The 18,287-nt window shown below is 44.3% G+C and overlaps 1 protein-coding gene across 1 annotated transcript in view; it reads left to right on the top strand.

Annotated features, from left to right (window-relative positions):
- IL6R (interleukin 6 receptor) overlaps positions 1 to 4,221 on the top strand; it is a 53,602-nt gene extending 49,381 nt beyond the window's left edge. Inside the window, exon 10 of the mRNA XM_081494670.1 lies at positions 2,939 to 4,221. Within this exon, the coding sequence (XP_081350796.1) occupies positions 2,939 to 3,185 (247 nt within the window). The 3' untranslated portion in view covers positions 3,186 to 4,221. The remainder of the gene's footprint in view (positions 1 to 2,938) is intronic.
- The last annotated feature ends 14,066 nt before the right edge of the window (positions 4,222 to 18,287 follow it).

The raw sequence follows: 18,287 nt of genomic DNA, 5'->3' as shown, positions 1-18,287 counted from the left end.
CTTTTCTTAAAACAAAATATTGCATGTGTTTGTGTTTACTTGCTTCAGTCGTGTTTGACTCTTTGTGACCCCATGGACTGTAGCCTGCCAGGTTCCTCTCCCCATGGAATTTTCCAGGCAACAATACTGGAGTGGGTTGCCATGCCCTCCTTCAGGGATCTTCCTGACCTAGAGATAGAACCTGAGTCTCTTATGTCTTTACCCACTGAGTCACCTGGGAAGCCCCAAACTAAATGTTATAAAGTCCAAATATGTAAAATAGATAAAAGGTGGAGGTGAGGTGCAGGTTAAGTCTGGCAGCTCATCTTTTGGTTCCTTCTACCTGCCCTGCACCCTCTCCAGCCTCCAGGCTGTGCTCAGACCCCTGCCGAGGGCAGGGCAGTGCCAGGTTTGGACGGACCACTGGCCCAGAGGTTTCAAAGTCCCCTTTGAGCTTAGTGATATGCTGAAAAAGTCTCATTCACTCCTCAAAATATTTCAAAAGAAGAAAAGCTCATCTCTCTCAGTACCCATCCAGTTGTTTTGAAAAAATCTGAGGACTGAGACTGCTTTCCATATGGGTTAAGTAACATCAATAGAAACTTTAAAATAATTGTGACAAATGATTATTTCCTAAATATTGGGAGTTTGCTGAATACTGACAAATAGCAAAGAAGGACTGATGCTGAAGCTCCAATACTTTGGCCACCTGATGCAAAGAGCTGACTCATTCAAAAAGACCCTGATGCTGGGAAAGATTGAGGGCAGGAGAAGAGGGTGACAGAAGATGAGATGGTTGGATGGCATCCCTGATTCAATGGACATGAACTGGAGCAAATTCCAGGAGATGGTGAGGGACAGGGAAGCCTGGTGTGCTGCAGTCCGTGGGGTTGTGAAGAGTCGGACACGACCTGGGGACTGAACAACAACAAAGCAAGAAGGGAGAAAAATCACACATTAAGCAAAGACAGCTACTGTTAATTTTTAAAATGTTAAAGTCTAACAAACATACAGGAAAGTGCAGATGTCGTAAGTGTACAGTGCCATGCATTCCCACAAAGACACTCATGCAGTTGACACCCAGATCAAGAGCAGTTTATATTTAGATGAATTTTCTCCAAGTCTTTTTCCTCTGCATAGTTTCTTGTTTGTTTGTTTGTTTGTTTGTTTTTTGGCTGCATGGCATGTAGGATCTTAGTTCCCCAATCAGGGGCTGTACCTGTACCCCCTGCATAAGAACCAAGGAGTCTTAACCACTGGACCACCAGGGTTTGTTTTTCAGAGCCATGATTATTCTGTATCCAAAACTCTGAATCCTGCCTTTTAAATGTAGCATTAGTTATATAACATAAGTACTTCTCATTATTAAAATTTTTTGTAAACCTCACTTTCATCACTTCTCCATTAGATGTGTATACCCAAGATTACTTAACCAACCTCCTATTATTGGGCATTTGGACTGTTGTTTTGCTTTTATAAACAAGACTGTGTTGAACATCTTTGTGCACAAAGATTTTTCCATAGCTATGTGCTTTCCTGAGGGTATATTCCCAGAAGTGGAATTCTTGGATCAGAGGGTCTGAATATTTTGAAATCCAGAGTGTAATGACTCTGTCTTCAGTTCTCTCATGAGAGAGGAGGATTCCACCCAAGAACCCAGCATAGCTCCAGTAAGCGCCCCTGCTGTGTTCTCTTCCTGTGTAGTGCCTGAATGGCGAAGCCTAAGTCACATTCTGCAGATTGTTTATTCCATTTGGATAACAGGCTAAGAGCCAATGGCATATGGAGCCAACTATCAATTATTTATCATAACAAGGACAGGAATAGCCTGTCGATATAAAAAGAAACCTAAGGAAAATCCCCAAACTTTGTTTTTGATGTTGGTTTCCCCTCTCCCCTCCCAGCCCTTCCTGAAGTAGCTGACATTTGGTAGAATTGAGAGAGACCACCTTGCTCCCACTTTGGGGTCAGTGGACAGTAAGTTAGTAGGTGACAAAGTGGGAAGATGGGCTGTCCCGCTCGACTGAAGGGACCCCTCAGGGAGAAGACCTGACTGTACCTTTGAAGATTGCTATCACCATCTCATCTTTCTTTGGGTTGTCAAGTGACTTTTCTCAGTTACTGAGCCCTGGCTTTGGGCCCAGAGTGGAGCAGGGTGAACGAAGCTGTGATCAGAGAGATGTCTATCTCCTTCCTGTTTAACATCGACTTTCCTGTCAAATGAGTCACTTGTGCCCAAGTGGTGCCCATGGCCGAGTCTGTATGAACGTGCCAGTGTGGTGGGAGGGGACCCAGAGGTGTAGGGAGAATGTTGGAAGCCAGAAGCGCAGGAGGGCTGTTGAGGGAGCAGGACAGTCCTTTTCCTTCCCCACTGAAAGAATACTGTCGCTCTTTTTTTTAAGTAAATGGATTTGAGACTGAGAATGTGTCCCTCTGGGCTGCCTCTATGGTTGTGTTAGTCTTTCAGTCATGTCCATGTCTGACTCTTTGCCACCCCATGGGCTGTAGCCTGCCAGGCTCCTCTATCCATGGGCTTCTCCAGGCAAGAATACTGGAGTGGGTTACCATTCCCTTCTTCAGGGGAGTCTGATGTAACCAGGAATCGAATCCAGGTCTCCTGCATTGTAGATGGATTCTTTACCGTCTGAATGGAGCAGAACAAAGAACAAATTAGGTTCTCAGGTGCTATAAAGAGGCACCCAAAACCTCAGTTTCCCCATTGGTAAATTGGACCCACCATGCATACCTATTCCCTTGGGGTATTTTTGATAGCTCTTCAGAGGATTTTGTAGTTCCTGGTGACAAAAAGCAGCCAATGAATAAATGGTCATCAGTCCTTGGAGCTGAGACCCAAGAGTGCCAGCCCACCAGGGCAGCCAGCTGTTGGTATTTTTCTCTTGGGTTTATCACAGCAGAAACTCAACATTTGCGTGGTTTGTCTTTGTGTGTCTGTGTGAAGGTTCAAGAAGACGGGGAAACTGCAGGCTCTGAAAGAAGGCAAGACGAGTGCACACCCGCCGTATTCTTTGGGCCAGCTGGTCCCTGAGAGGCCCAAGCCCACCCCAGCACTTGTCCCCCTCATCTCCCCACCGGTGTCCCCCAGCAGCCTTGAGTCTGACAACACATCGAGGAACAGCCGACCAGATGCTAAGGGCCCTGGGAGCCCTTATGACGTCAGCAACAGAGACTACTTCTTCCCCAGATAATGGGTAGGCTTAGCAGCCTGGGGTGTGAGGCCCCTGGACTGTGTGGATGCTGAAACACAGACTGGCTTAGCACAAGTCGCTCCTCACTGCCATGCCAGCTTATCTCAGGTACACGGGGCCTCTGGCTTCACCTTTACAGAAGCGCCTCACAGAAAATTCTACGCTGGGTGAAAAAAAAGGTTTGCTGTGTTGGTTGAGTTTTGAATCACCCTGGCCCCAATGCCCTGATTACAGGGTGAGAGTGAACTCAGGCCCCCATGAAGAGATGGGTGTCAAGACTCTACTGGCTACTCAGGTGGGCAGAGCTGGATGACTGGGGAGGCCTGGGACTGCCCCCGGGCTTGGTGTGGACGAGCTGCTGGTCACCCGCGCACCCCCGCCCACCACCAGGAGCTGCAACCTCAGACAGGTGGGATGGATTTCCAGCCAAAGACTCCCCGAGTCGCTTATGTCTTGACCCACCGCAGGGTTTCTTCTTCTAGCTCAAACTCTTGAAACCCAAGTGCCTTCGAAATTCTGTTTTTTTCTAGGCCTGAGTATGGGGGAAGGTCTTTTCTGCTTTTCTTCCCCCGCAGCTGAGGTGAGGGCAGATAGTATCTCAGGGCCTGATGGTTTGAAATGGAATTATAATTAGTTCCTCATCAGCATTTTCTGAATGTGAATGGTCGTCCTAGGCACTTGCTGAATCCAGAAGCAAGTGCACTGGCTCGATTTCCCTTTTTGGATCCCAGGACTTCAGGAAAGAAGGAGGGGAGTGGGGCAGGGTCTCCAAGCTTATCTGTAGTAGTATTGCTGAGGGGGACGGAGGCCTCTGCACACCGTCCCCCCACTTCCCCAGCTCCCCAAAAGGAGAACTGGCATCAGGGAGGCTTCTGCCAGTTGTGAAATCAACATTGCCTTGCTCCAGCTTTGTTTATTTTGTTTTCACTGAGCCTGAGTAACCAGGGAAGATAATATTTACGCAAAAAGACAAAAGAACCTGGCAAGAATGGATTTTAATTTGGTTTTTAAAAAACTGCTGACTCTTTTATCTTCAGAGGGTACAGCATCCAGTATTAATTAGTCAAGCGTCAGTATATAAATAACGGGGGAAAGGCACAATGTTTAGCACAAAACGGAATCAAGTGACAAAGGAGGAGAAAAGATTTTCCCCTATAAAAGAAGAGACTCTGTTTTCATTCTAAATTTTGTTTTTGCCTTAAAAAGTGAGAAAAAAAAAGAGAAAAAACAACTCTGCCTCTCTTCTAATTTAGCGGAAAAGGCAGCTTGTTACTACTCCCCCAGGCGGTCGAGAAGGAAATGGTGTCCAGCTCCCAGGTCACAGTGCTGGGAAGCCAGCCTCCCACGATTACTCAGCAGGTCAGCTGAAAATCCCCACCACTGAAAGCCATGAATCCTCCGGTATCACACGAGGTTCATTAAAAAAAAAAAAAAATCCTAACCTTGATGCCTTCCTCTTTTTAGTTAGTTCCTTGAATGTGATTCAGTTCAGCTAGTATTGAAGCACTGACTGAATGTCTAGGCGTGGCACTGCACTAACCACTGCGGTGTACTTTTCTGTCTAGGCTTTGAAAATTCAGTGAAGTTAGTGGTTACCCAGACAAGCACCCTCGAGTATCCTGGGAAGTCCCAGAAGGAAGCTGTGATTAAAATCAGTCGTGTAACCCACCACTAAAAATTTACCAGACCACAACAACACTTTTCTAGTAGTCTCCTGTTTTAGAACAACCACCAGCATCAGACAGGTGGGGAAAGGATAGAAATGATCATGTTTTGTTTACTGTTTGCCAGGCTCAAACTGTTATGACGTTGGGCTACGTGGCGATTTTCATTGCTGGCTTTTGCTGTGAATTTCAGACTCTGTTGCTGCCTTGGGCAACTAATCTGAAGTTGACAAAAGTGAGGCAGGTGGTTTTGTTTTGTTTTTCTCTCAAGTTTTCTTGACCGAGACCAGCAAAAATGCTGTTAAAGGGAAATATAGAAAATGAGAATCTGCATGAGATAGGATGATTCTCTGCCCACAGTTAACTCTTGATAAAGTTTTACCTACGTGTAATATTAGCAGAGCCAGGCAGCGGTGCTGGTGGAAGATGTGAAATCCAGATAGCTCATGACTGCTGAGAGCTAGGCAGCTTTGATCTCCAAATTGTTATTGCTTTCATTATTATTTGAACGGAACTGCCTTTTTTTTTTAATGTAAGAGGTTTTTTTTTTCCCTCTTTATTTTTTTATAAGCTAGTATAGATGAAGGAAAAATATTTGTCTTCTCTTGCTCGGTGTACATAGATATACACCCTAAGCTCTCTCTGTCTTTGAATCTGTGGTCAGTGAATGTGTGTTTCAATTCACAGGTCGTTCTTACTTGTGTTTCTGCAGCACACGTGTGATGCTACTCACCTAATACCTGTAGCAATCTGCTACACAGCCAGAAGGAAATGTTAGCACAGCGACAATTTTTTATTACAGATGGACAGCTTATCCTGCTAGGTGGGAAACATTGAAAATATGCTAGTTCAGGGTTTCAGTTAAAGTGGTCATTAATTCTTGTAGCATTAATGAAAAAAATTTTTTTCTTTTTAAGTGTCGAGGAAGTAGCATTGACTGTTTCAACAAAGCCTTGGGTAACTCTGAAAGCTCTTTGCCCTGATGGAGCCTTGCCCTTGGCAGTTTGTTTGCTGGGCTCAGGGCTCACCCCAGTCTGTCATTTGTCTGCTGTCCCCGAGGGAAGGAAACACCATTACAAGGGGTAGAATCTGCTCCTGGAACGGATTGGAGCCCACCTGGTGGGGAGCAGCGCTCGGCTCAGCAGAGCTCAATGGGGCAGACTGGGGGTGGTCATGGTTTGTGGGTTTCCTGAAGAATGTTCAGGAATGTCTTGCCTGGCTGCTTTGGTCCTGGGCTATATCGCTTCATCAAAGGCACTTAAGATTGCCCCAGTTGGGGAGGAGTCTGACACCCAGTTCCAGATTGAGTTGGTAAGAAATTTATCTTAATTTGGAGAAGCAGGGGCAACTGGTGGTCCTTGGGAGCATGAGCCTGGATCCCAGCCTCCCATGCAGCAGTTGGCAGCAGGGCTTTTGCCAAGCTGGCTCCACTTCTGTGCCAGACACTCCTGAGCATCCCCTAAAGGTCCTTCCAGCATCGCATCCTCGGTGTAGCCTGGCTCCAGCCAGCAAGTTTCTATGGCAACCTTAATGATGATTAAGGAACATTGTCAGATGTATGAACATATGCTCAAATGCAGATCTACTTCAGAAGGAAAGGATTGGAACAGCGTGTAGCAAGGCTGTTAATTAATAGAGAAACCGTATTTGGATGGAGAGCACACATCTGTTAAATAGAATACCTCAACCTTATTTTTTTCTGGAGAGAAATAATAGTTTTAAGTTTTTTGGGGTTTTTTTTGCCTAATTATTGGAAAGCAAATACCAAAGGCTGGTGATGTCTGTATATGGGGCAAAGGGTCAGTATAATTTTTTTCCAGTGTTTTTTCTTTTTACCAGCTATTTTGCATTTAAAGTGAAAATTGTAAATGTTTGAAATAAATAAGTTCTAAAAAATATGCCTGGGAGATAATGATGCTTTGGCGCCTGGGTCCTTTCAAGGAAAGACTTGCATGGTTACTCGGGGAAAGGGGTGAGGAAACATAGGTTTAAAGTCAAGGAGAACCATTTAGGGGTGCTGCTGCTGCTGCTAAATCACTTCAGTCGTGTCCAACTCTGTGCGACCCCATAGACGGCGGCCCACCAGGCTCCCCCGTCCCTGGGATTCTCCAGGCAAGAACACTGGAGTGGGTTGCCATTTCCTTCTCCAATGTATGAAAGTGAAAGGGTGAGCTTTTCCTTAATGCAGGATTAAATTACCTCTGGAAAAAAATCAGGTGAGTTTAAGAAATAAGTTGCAATTTCTCAAAGACTTTCATTTTGAAAGGTTATTTCCCCAAATGAGCCCTGGGCTTTCTGGAAAGGGTGTAGGTGCTTCGGTCTTTTTTACATCAGTATCAGGTGATGGACCTGGGTGGGAGGAAAAGGAAGGGCCATTATTCATCAGAAGACTGTTTATTGAACAGGGATTGTTAACAGAATCACAAGTCAACCTTGAACTTCTCCATCATCAGGTTGCATCTGTCCCCTATTGAAAAGGATCCTCCATAGGAAACCTTGGGACTCTGCCATCCCACATTTCCCAAACAGAGGAAAGCCTTCGTGTGGATGCTCTGTGGATAAGAGTTGCTGTGTAAACAGTTCAGGGCTGGGGAGGAGGAAACTGCATGGAAACCTGGAAATTGTGTAACTCAGACCGAAAGCTGAAGTGCCAGGCCCCGCTGCGCGGCTCCCCCGCCCCCGGGGAATCAGAAGAAAGCCACACGACCGACCACACCTATGGGGCCCATCGGCTCCTTGAGGATGCCACGGTTTCTTGCGAGGTTGACACAGGAAACAGATGTCCCACGGTGGCTTGGCTGTGTGGGCCCCACAGAGAGTGTGGGAGTGAGTGTAAGGAGCAGGAGATGGAAGAGGGTGGCCCCCTCTTCACCGCATCACTGTTAGGATGGTAAGGCTGCGATGCTCTTTCCAGAAGAGAGAAATGAGAGAGCAGATGGGGGACCCTGTAGAGGACGGCAAGGGACACTCAGTTACTGGAACGACCACTGAGGAAAGCGCTTTCCTTATTTTTTGATGCAGAAGGACACCAAACCTTCCCCCATGTCTGTGAGAAGCACAGGCCAGAGGCAGGAAACTTTGTGCCTTCCTGCATAGCAGAAGTGTGCTGTTGAAAGGCCTTAAACTGGTCCGAGCAGTGTCCAAGGGCTGGGCTGGGCTGAGCCTGGCAGCCTCTCAGGCAGAGTGGTGGCCAGGTGGGCTGGCTGGGTGAGCTGACTGAGTGGCCATCATGCAAACAGTCCTGAGCAGGGGAGCCAGCCCTACACGATCCTTCAAATACTGACCACCCCCTGGTCTCTCTGTGAAACTTCTGGTCTTCTTGCTGATGTGTGTTACTTAAAACACCCTTAGAACAACCTCAGCCACATCTTATTTCACACCAGCAATTTCCAGTGACTACCGAAAACATGAATACCATGAAATTTTTCAGTAAGATCCTGAAACACTAGCACTCTGGGAATATGCAATATTCGGTTAGGCTGTTTCTTTTTCTCAGGTAACTTCAAAACGCTTAATAAGGCTGCCGAATGTCCACAAAGAAAATAGCTTATCGTGTGATGAGAAGCTGCATTTTATTTTTTTTGAAAAATTTATTTTATTGAAGTATAGTTGATTTGCAATGTATTAATTTTTACTGTACAGCAAACTGATTCAGTTATATATATATATATACATTCTTTTTCATTTTTTTCCATTATGGTTTGTTACAGAGTATTGAATATAGTTCCCTGTGCTGTACAGTAGGACCTTGTTGTTTATCCATTCTATATATATATTAATAATAGTTTGGTTCTGGGAATTCCCTGATGTTCCTGTGGTTAGGACTCTGGTTTCACTGTGGAGGCCCCAGGTTGGGGAACTAAGATGCTTACTCCAAACTCCCAATCCTTCCTTCCGCCACAACCTTCCCCTTTGGCAACCACAAGACCATATTAATATTTCATTATGGTTTTTTAAAGAATGAAATTTATTGGGAGGACAGTTGAATTCTATTTTGTTTTTTATTTAATTAATTTTGGGGGCCATGCTGTGTGACATGTAAGATGTTAGGGCCCCGACCAGGCATTGAATCCTACATTGGCAGCAGCACACAGTCTTAACCACAGGGGTAACAGGGGAGTCCCCTATTTTGGTTTTTAAATGCATGTGCTGAACAATGAGGGTTCTGAAATGATGAAATGTCCCACTTAGCGTAACTGGGACATTCTAGGGTCTGTCCCCAGTGACTGATAAAGGGAGGGGGGAAAGGTGCTGCGTCAGCAGCACCTGCTCATGTGGACAGCATGTTCATTACCCTGCAGAGCACAGGCACACAGGGTGTGCACTGGAGTCACCACAACCAGCAGGGATTCCAGATCAGTCTGAAGAAGGTGGTGATGGACCCCAAGGGTGACTGTGGACCCTGATTGTTTCTGTCAGGAGGTGGGTGCTCTGGGGCCTCAGATTTCAGTCAATCATGTCTGTGGATGGGTCCAGGAATTACAAGAAGCCCAGGCTTCAACCCCAGACCCTCCAGATCACAAAAGTGGGTGTCTGTTTACATGAGTGTAAGGTGCTCAGTTTCTCCTGCCATGTCCCCAGCTCCGAGGGTTTCTATGAGGGAGACTGCAGCATGGGAAGTGAGGTTCTGTGGCAACACGTTACTGGGAGCCTAAGCGGGCAACAAAATCTGTGGACAGCAAAGAGCTACACCACATATCCAGAAGGTCACCGTCCCTTTTTGGTCAAGATGGTATATTAAGATTAGCTAATAATGATGACAGCCATTTATGGACCCTCCCCATGTGCTTCACAAATAGGATATTCTTTCTCATCCTAATGAGAGGTAAGTGTTTTCACCTGTTTCACAGATGCAACCACAGAGGCTCATATTGGTGAAGATAGTGGTCTAAGACTCCTGAGCTGGGTAAGAGGCTGAACTAGACCCTAACCCTGGGTCTGCTTGACCCCAAACCAGTGCTCTTTCCCTTGCTGTGTGGGCCCTCAGCCCCTGGTGACAACCAGGATGGGCTTACCTTTCCACCCCCTTTCCCAGGCTAGGTGCTCTCCCCCTGTGCTGGGTGGGGGCCTGGCCCACTCACCCTCATGGGGTGATGGACCTGGAGTCTTCATTTGGTTTATCACATGTATCAGTGCAGAAGCTGAGACCCTGGGAGTCTGAGCTATGAAGGTGTGTCCCTGAGGCCACCAGACCTCAGCGACGCTCACAAAATAGGAGCCACAGAGAAGATGGGCTGCAGAGGCGGGGGCAGCAAATAGCTCCTTACGGTTAGTGATCCTTGATCAGAAACCAAACCACTTCCCCTCCTGTATCAGCCCTGTATCTATTCCTCTGAACTCTGAGTGATTGATCTGGTGTTCTGTTGCTTCCTTGGTGTATTTTTTTTTTTAATAAATTTATTTATTTTAGTTGGGGGCTAATTACTTTACAATATTGTAGTGGTTTTTGCCATACATTGACATGAATCAGCTTGGTGTATATTTTAATGTTGTTTGTTGTTCAGTCGCTAAGTCATGGCTGACTCTTTAAGATCCCCTGGACTCTAGCCCACCAGGCTCTTCTGTCCATGGGATTTCCCAGGCAAGAATACTAGAATGGGTTGCCATTTGCTTCTCCAGGGCATCTTCCAGATCCAGGGATCAAACCTTTTTCTCTTGCATCTCCTGCATTGGCTGGCAGATTCTTTACTGCTGTGCCACCAATACTTGAATGAACTTCCTGGTAATCCCCAAACTGTGCTTTATTTATGGCATGGCAACTTTATTATGTCCACTGTGTTTGAAAGGGTGAATGATCACCACACTGGAAGAGGTAGTTCTCTCTGGGCTGAGTCCTTCAGGGGATGTTTATTCCATCACCATGCCAGGATGAAAGAGGAACCAATCCCTTCCCAAAGATGCTGTCAGTTCACTCACTGAGCCAGGCAATTAGGGAGCAAATGCTCTTGTTGTCTCCAGGAGCCAAGTGACTAATCTGGTCTAGGGAGTCAGGGAAGGAAGGGACAAGGAAAGTGAAAACAGAGGAGGGTTCCAGGTGGAAGGGGTGGCCTAGGGAGGCTGACGGTGCAGGGCCTGGGATGAGACCTGCCTTGGACATACAATGTGGAGAGCAATTTTTCGACATTCTAAGAGCATTACAAAGCTGCTGAAGACCGGATTTGCTCCTTTTTCTTTTATGCATATTAAAATTTTTTTTCATGAGCCTGTATGTTTTTACAGTTAGAAAGCTTTTCACTAAACCTTTATAATCTCTCTATTTTGGAATAGTGCAACCAGAGTGGACTGCCTATAAAAAATTGTTAACTAAAAAGTGCAAGAAGTTGGTGGGGATCATAGATAAAGCAAAACTGACTATGAGACAATAACTGTTAAAGCTGAGTAATAGTACAGAATGGTTCATTATATGAATCTTTTAAAAGTGTTGACATTCTCCATTTTAAATGTGCAAGGACTTTAGGGGGAATGCTTCACTTGCAAACATACCATTTAAAATAATGCAAATAGGGACTTCCCTGCTGGTGCAGTGGATAAGAGTCCACCTGCCAATGCAGGGGACACAGGTTCGATCCCTGATCAGGGAAGATTCCACATGCCTCAGAGCAACTAAGCCTGTGTGCCACGACTACTGAGCCCCTACTCTAGAGCTAGCAAGCTGAAACTAATAAGGCCCCCACGCTCCACAGCTACTGAAGCCCGTATGCCTAGAGCCTGTGCTCAGCAGTAAGAGAAGCCCCACCTCACCGCAATTAGAGAAAACCCTAGTGCATGCAACAACAAAGACCCAGAGCAACCAAAAAAAAAAAAAATCAAAAATGAATATGAACGCATCTTCCTTAACTATCTTTTAATGTAAACCACAATTCTCACTTGTTCACAGTATACTTGATACTTTGACTAACTACTTGGCTTGGCTTTTTTTTTTTTAATTGAAGTATAGTTGATTTACAATGTTGTGTTAGTTTCAGGTATTCAGCAAAGTTACTCAGTTTTATATATATATATATTTTTTCTTTTCCATTATAGGTTATTATAAGATATTGAATATAATGCCCTGTGCTATATAGCAGGTCCTTACTGTTTATCTCTTTTATATATAGCAGTGTGTATGACTATTATATATAAGATAGATATTAACATCCTAAACTCTTAAGTTACCCCTCTACTCCCCACATTGGCTTTTATGTGCACAGGCAATATCTCTTTCCCTCAGTTCATCCAACCTGGTAATCTTGTTTATTTATACACACAAATCAGAAAGCAGTAGGCACAAGGTAAATCAATGAAGTTAGAACACCTTCACACCATACACAAAAATAAACTCAGAATGGCTTAAGAAGCCAATAGGAATCATTGAAAAAATGTCATGTAGGAAGGGTTTTAAGTTTGAATTGAGATGGTAACAGTGACTCACAACGAATGATTCACATGGGGGAAGTCATCCTGGTGCTACTTGTGGATTCTGGGAATGATGATCCCCATGGCTCAGAGTGAGTCTCCTTAATTTATAATTGCATGTTCATTATCAGAGCTTGCTTAAATTGTCCTGGAGGACTTCAGGCTACCAGATCCATAGATGGAGCCTCTCTCAAGCAGGCAAAGAATGCCCAAGCCTAGGCCATGACCCATCAGACCCAGCACAGGGTGGTCCAGGAGGTGGACCTAATTCCCATTTCCCTCGCCTGTGTCCATGTGGCTCATCTGTGGGGCGAGAACTCACTGATCACCCATGACAACCTGGATGTCCAGTCTGCTAGGTGCATTTTCACTGTAAAATAATATAGACTGGAATTTTTTTTTTAAACTGAGGTAAAAGACATAAAGAGGAGGGCATGGCAACCCACTCCAGTATTCTTGTCTAGAGAATCCCATGGACAGAGGAGGTGGGTGGGCTAGAGTCCATGAGGTCGAAAAGAGTCAGACACGACTGAGGCAACTTAGCATGCATGCAAAAGACATAAAATTTGCTGCCTTAACCATTGCTAACTATAGAGTTCAGTAGTGTTAAGTACATTCATATTGTTGTATAAACAACCTCTAAAATGTTTTCATCTTGCAAAACTGCGACTTTATACCATTAAACAACAGCTTCCACATCTCCCCTCCCCCCAGGCCTTGGCAATCACCATTCTATTTTTTGTCTCCATGAATTTGACTACTATCAGTTCAGTTCAGTCACTAAGTCGTGTCTGCCTCTTTGCGACCCCACAGACTGCAGCACGCCAGGCCTCCCTGTCCATCACCAACTCCCGGAGTTTACTCAAACTCATGCCCATTGAGTCAGTGATGCCATCCCATCATCTCATCCTCTGTCGTCCCCTTCTCCTCCTGCCTTCAATCTTTCCCAGCATCAGGGTCTTTTCCAATGAGTCAGTTTTTCGCATCAGGTGGCCAAAGTATTGGAGTTTCAGCTTCAACATCAATCCTTCCAATGAACACCCAGGACTGCTCTCCTTTAGGATGGACTGGTTGGATCTCCTTGCAGTCCAAGGGACTCTCAAGAGTCTTCTCCAACACCACAGTTCAAAAGCATCCATTGCTAGGTACCTCATATAATTGGAGTCACACTGTATTTGTCTTCTTGTGTCTAGCTTAGCATAATGTCCTCTAGGTTCATTCATATTGTAGCATGTGTTGAAATTTCCTCCCTTTTTAAGGCTCAGTAATATTTCATTGTGCATATATACACTGCATTTTGTTTATCCACTCATCCACCCGTGGACGTTTGTGTTGCTCCCTCTTCTTGGCTTTTGTGACCTTTTTTTTTTTAAACTTTATTTTTCACTTGCTAAGTAACACTAGTTGGCTAGTTTGTTACTCTTTGCCTCGTTAGTCAAAGGTAAAGAATTCCAGGTATAATCTCTGAAAGGGAAGGGAAGTACATACATGCCTTGGGGATAGTGCAGGTTTGGATCTAGACAATTGCAATAAAGCAAATATCACAGTAAAGCAAGTCATGTGTATTTTTTGGTTGACCAGCACATATAAAACTTATGTTTATACTATACTGTAGTCTTTTAACTGTGCAATAGCATGTCTAAAAATGTACATACATTAATTAAAAAACACTTTATTGCTGAAAAATGCTAACCATTATCTGAGCCTTCAGTGAGTTGTACAGTCTTTGCTAGTGGAGGGTCTTGGCTTGATGTTGATGGTGCTACCTGATTAGGGTAGTGGTTGCTGAAGGTTGGAGTGGTTGTGGCAATTTCCTAAAATGAGACAACAATGAAGTTTGCCACATTGATTGACTCGCCTTTCATGAAAGATTTCTCTGTAGCATGCAATGTTGTTTGATAGCTGTTTACCCACAGTAGACCTTCTTTCAAAATTGAAGTCAGTCCTTTCAAATCCTGCTATTGGCTTATGAACTGAGTTTATGTAATATTATAAACCCTTTGTTGTCATTTCAACAATCGTCGCGGCTTCCTTGCCAGGAGTAGAAGAAACTAACTTCTCTGCTCGTTCATAAGAAGCATCTCCTCATCCATCAAGTTTTAAAAAAAAAATTTTATCCAAGTTTTATCATAAGATTGTAGCAATTCAGTCATACATTCAGACCCCACTTCTAATTCTAGTTTTCTTGCTGTTTCTACCACATCTTCAGTTACTTCCTCCCCTGAAGTCTTGAGCCCTTCAAAGACATCCATGAGGGTTTGAATTCACTTCTTCCAAACTCTTGTTAATGTTGATATTTTGACCTCTTCCCACAAACCATGAATGTTCTTACTGGCAACAAGACTGGTGAATCCTTTTCAGAAGGTTTCCAATTTCCTTTGCCCAGATCCATCAGAGGAGTCACTATCTATGACAGCTAGAGTCTTATGAAATGTATTTCTTAAAGACAAAGACTTGAAAGTTGAAATCACTCCTTGAACCATGGGCTGCAGAATGGGTGTTGTGCTCTTAGGAGTAAAAACAACACTAATCTCACTGCACATCTCCATCAGAGCTCTTGGGTGACCAGGTACATTGTCAATGAGCAGTAATATTTTGAAAGGTTATCTTTTTTCCTGAGCAGGTCTCAACAGTGGGTTTAAAATATTCAGTAAACAATGTTGTAAACAGATGTACTGTCATCCAGGCTTTGTTGTTCCTTTTATAGAGGAGAGGCAGAGTGGATTTAGCATAATTCTTAAGGCCCTTAGGGTTTTTGGAATGGTAAATGAGCATCAGCTTCAAGTTACCAGCTGCATTAGCCCCCAACAAGAGTCAGTCTGTCCTTCAGAGATCTTAATCCAGGCATTGACTTCTCCTCTCTAGCTATGAAAGTTCTAGGATTTTCTTCCAATGGAAGACTGTTTTATCTACACTGAAAATTTGTTGTTTAGTGTAGCCACCTTCATTAGATCTTAGCTAGATCTTCTGGATAACTTCCTGAGGCTTCTACATCAGCACTCGCTGCTTCATCTTGTACTTTGATGTGCTAGAGATAGCTTCTCTTCTTAAACTCCATAAGCCAATCTCTGCTAGCTTCAAATTTTTCTGCTGCGTTCTGCAGCTTCATCACTTCTCTCAGCCTTCACAGAACTGAAGACAGCTCTGGATGAGGCTTTGACTTAAGAGGATGTGGTGGCTGGTTTGATCTTCTATCCAGACCACTCAAACTTTTTCTGTATCAACAATAGGACTGTTTAACTTTCTTATCATTTGTTTGTTTACTGGAGTAACACTTTCTTTCAAGAACTTTTCCTTTGCATTCACAACTTGGCGAACTGGTGCAAGAGGCCTAGCTTTTGGCCTATCTCGGCTTTAGGTGTGTCTTCCTCACTAAGCTTAATCATTTCTAGCTTTTGACTTAAAGTGAGAGACTCTTCCTTTCACTTCAACTCTTAGAGTTCATTGTAAGGTTACTATTAGGCCTAATTTCAATATTGCTATATTTAGGGGAAATGTGAGGTCTGAGCAGGTGATGGGGGGAATGGCTAGCCAGTGGAGCAGTCAGAACACACAATGAAGTCAAAGTGGTAGTTGCTCAGTCATGTCTGAGTCTTTGGGACCCTATGGACTATAGCATGCTAAGCTCCTCTGTCCATGGAATTCTCCAGGCGAGAATACTGGAATGGGTAGCCATTCCCTTCTCCAGGGGATCTTCCCAACCCAGGGATTGAACCCGGGTCTCCCACATTGCAGGCAAATTCTTTGCCATCTCAGCCACCAGGGAAGCCCTAGAATACACCATATTTATTTATTTATTTTTTTACACCATATTTATTTTAAAAAATATAAAAAAAATTGTTGGCTGCACTGGGTCTTGGTTGCTGCATGAAGGCTTCTTATTGCCAAATTCAGACTTAAATTGAAGAAAGTAGGGAAAACCACTAGTCCATTCAGGTATGACCTAGATCAAATCCCTTATGAGTATACAGTGGAAGTGACAAATAGATTTAAGGGACTAGATCTGATAGACAGAGTGCCTGATGAACTATGGACAGAGGTTCGTGCCATTGTATAGGAGACAGGGATCAAGACAATCCCCATGGAAAAGAAATGCAAAAAAGCAAAGTGGCTGTCTGAGGAGGCCTTACAGATAGCTGGGAAGAGAAGAGAAGCAAAAAGCAAAGGAGAAAAGGAAAGATATTCCCATCTGAATGCAGAGTTCCAAAGAATAGCAAGGAGAGATAAGAAAGCCTTCCTCAGCGATCAATGCAAAGAAATAGAGGAAAACAACAGATTGGGAGAGACTAGAGATCTCTTCAAGAAAATTAGAGATACCAAAGGAACATTTCATGCAAAGATGGGCTCAATAAAGGACAGAAATGGTATGGACCTAACAGAAGCAGAAGATATTAAGAAGAGGTGGCAAGAATACACAGAAGAACTGTACAAAAAAGATCTTCACGACCCACATAATCACGATGGTATGATCACTCACCTAGAGCCAGACATCCTGGAATGTGAAGTCAAGTGGGCCTTAGAAAGCATCACTACAAACAAAGCTAGTGGAGGTGATGGAATTCCAGTTGAGCTATTTCAAATCCTCAAAGGTGATGCTGTGAAAGTGCTGCACTCGATATGCCAGCAAATTTGGAAAACTCAGCAGTGGCCACAGGACTGCAAAAGTCAGTTTTCGTTCCAATCCCAAAGAAAGGCAATGCCAAAGAATGCTCCAACTACCGCACAATTGCGCTCATCTCACATGCTAGTAAAGTAATGCTCAAAATTCTCCAAGCCAGGCTTCAGCAATATGTGAACCGTAAGCTTCCAGATGTTCAAGCTGGTTTTAGAAAAGGCAGAGGAACCAGAGATCAAACTGCCAACATCCGCTGGATCATCAAAAAAGCAAGAGAGTTCCAGAAAAATATCTACTTCTGCTTTATTGACTATGCCAAAGCCTTTGACTGTGTGGATCACAATAAACTGTGGAAAATTCTGCAAGAGATGGGAATACCAGACCATCTGACCTGGCTCTTGAGAAACCTGTATGCAGGTCAGGAAGCAACAGTTAGAACTGGACATGGAACAACAGACTGGTTCCAAATAGGAAAAGGAGTACGTCAAGGCTGTATATTGTCACCCTGCTTCTTTAACTTATATGCAGAGTACATCATGAGAAACGCTGGGCTGGAAGAAACACAAGCTGGAATCAAGATTGCCGGGAGAAATTTCAATTACCTCAGATATGCAGATGACACCACCCTTATGGCAGAAAGTGAAGAACTAAAGAGCCTCTTGATGAAGGTGAAAGAGGAGAGAGAAAAAGTTGGCTTAAAGCTCAACGTTCAGAAAACTAAGATCATGGCATCTGGTCCCATCACTTCATGGGAAATAGATGGGGAAACAGTGGAAACAGTGTCAGACTTTATTTTTTTGGGCTCCAAAATCACTGCTGATGGTGATTGTAGCCATGAAATTAAAAGACGCTTACTCCTTGGAAGGAAGGTTATGGCCAACCTAGATAGCATATTTAAAAGCAGAGACATTACTTTGCCAACAAAAGTCCGTCTAGTCACGGCTATGGTTTTTCCAGTGGTCATGTATGGATGTGAGAGTTGGATGGTGAAGAAAGCTGAGCGCTGCAGAATTGATGCTTTTGAAGTGTGGTGTTGGAGAAGACTCTTGAGAGTCCCTTGGACTGCAAGGAGATCCAATCAATCCATCCTAAAGGAGATCAATCCTGGGTGTTCATTGGAAGGACTGATGTTGAAGCTGAAACTCCAATACTTTGGCCACCTCATGTGAAGAGTTGACTCATTGGAAAAGACCCTAATGCTGAGAAGGATTGGGGGCAGGCGGAGAAGGGGACGACAGAGGATGAGATGGTTGGATGGCATCACTGACTTGATGGACATGGGTTTGGGTAGACTCTGGGAGTTGGTGATGGACAGGGAGGCCTGGCGTGCTGCAATTCATGGGGTCACAAAGAGTCAGACACAACTGAGTGACTGAACTGAACTGAAGGCTGTAGCTAGTTTCGGCGAGCAGGGGCTTCTCTCTAGCT

Source organism: Giraffa tippelskirchi, chromosome 5 (assembly GCF_054371585.1).
Source record: "Giraffa tippelskirchi isolate mGirTip1 chromosome 5, T2T-mGirTip1v1.2.pri, whole genome shotgun sequence".
In the NCBI taxonomy this organism is placed as follows: domain Eukaryota; kingdom Metazoa; phylum Chordata; class Mammalia; order Artiodactyla; family Giraffidae; genus Giraffa; species Giraffa tippelskirchi.
The sequence above is the reverse complement of the archived record's forward strand: the minus strand, read 5'-3'. Positions and strand labels throughout refer to the sequence as shown.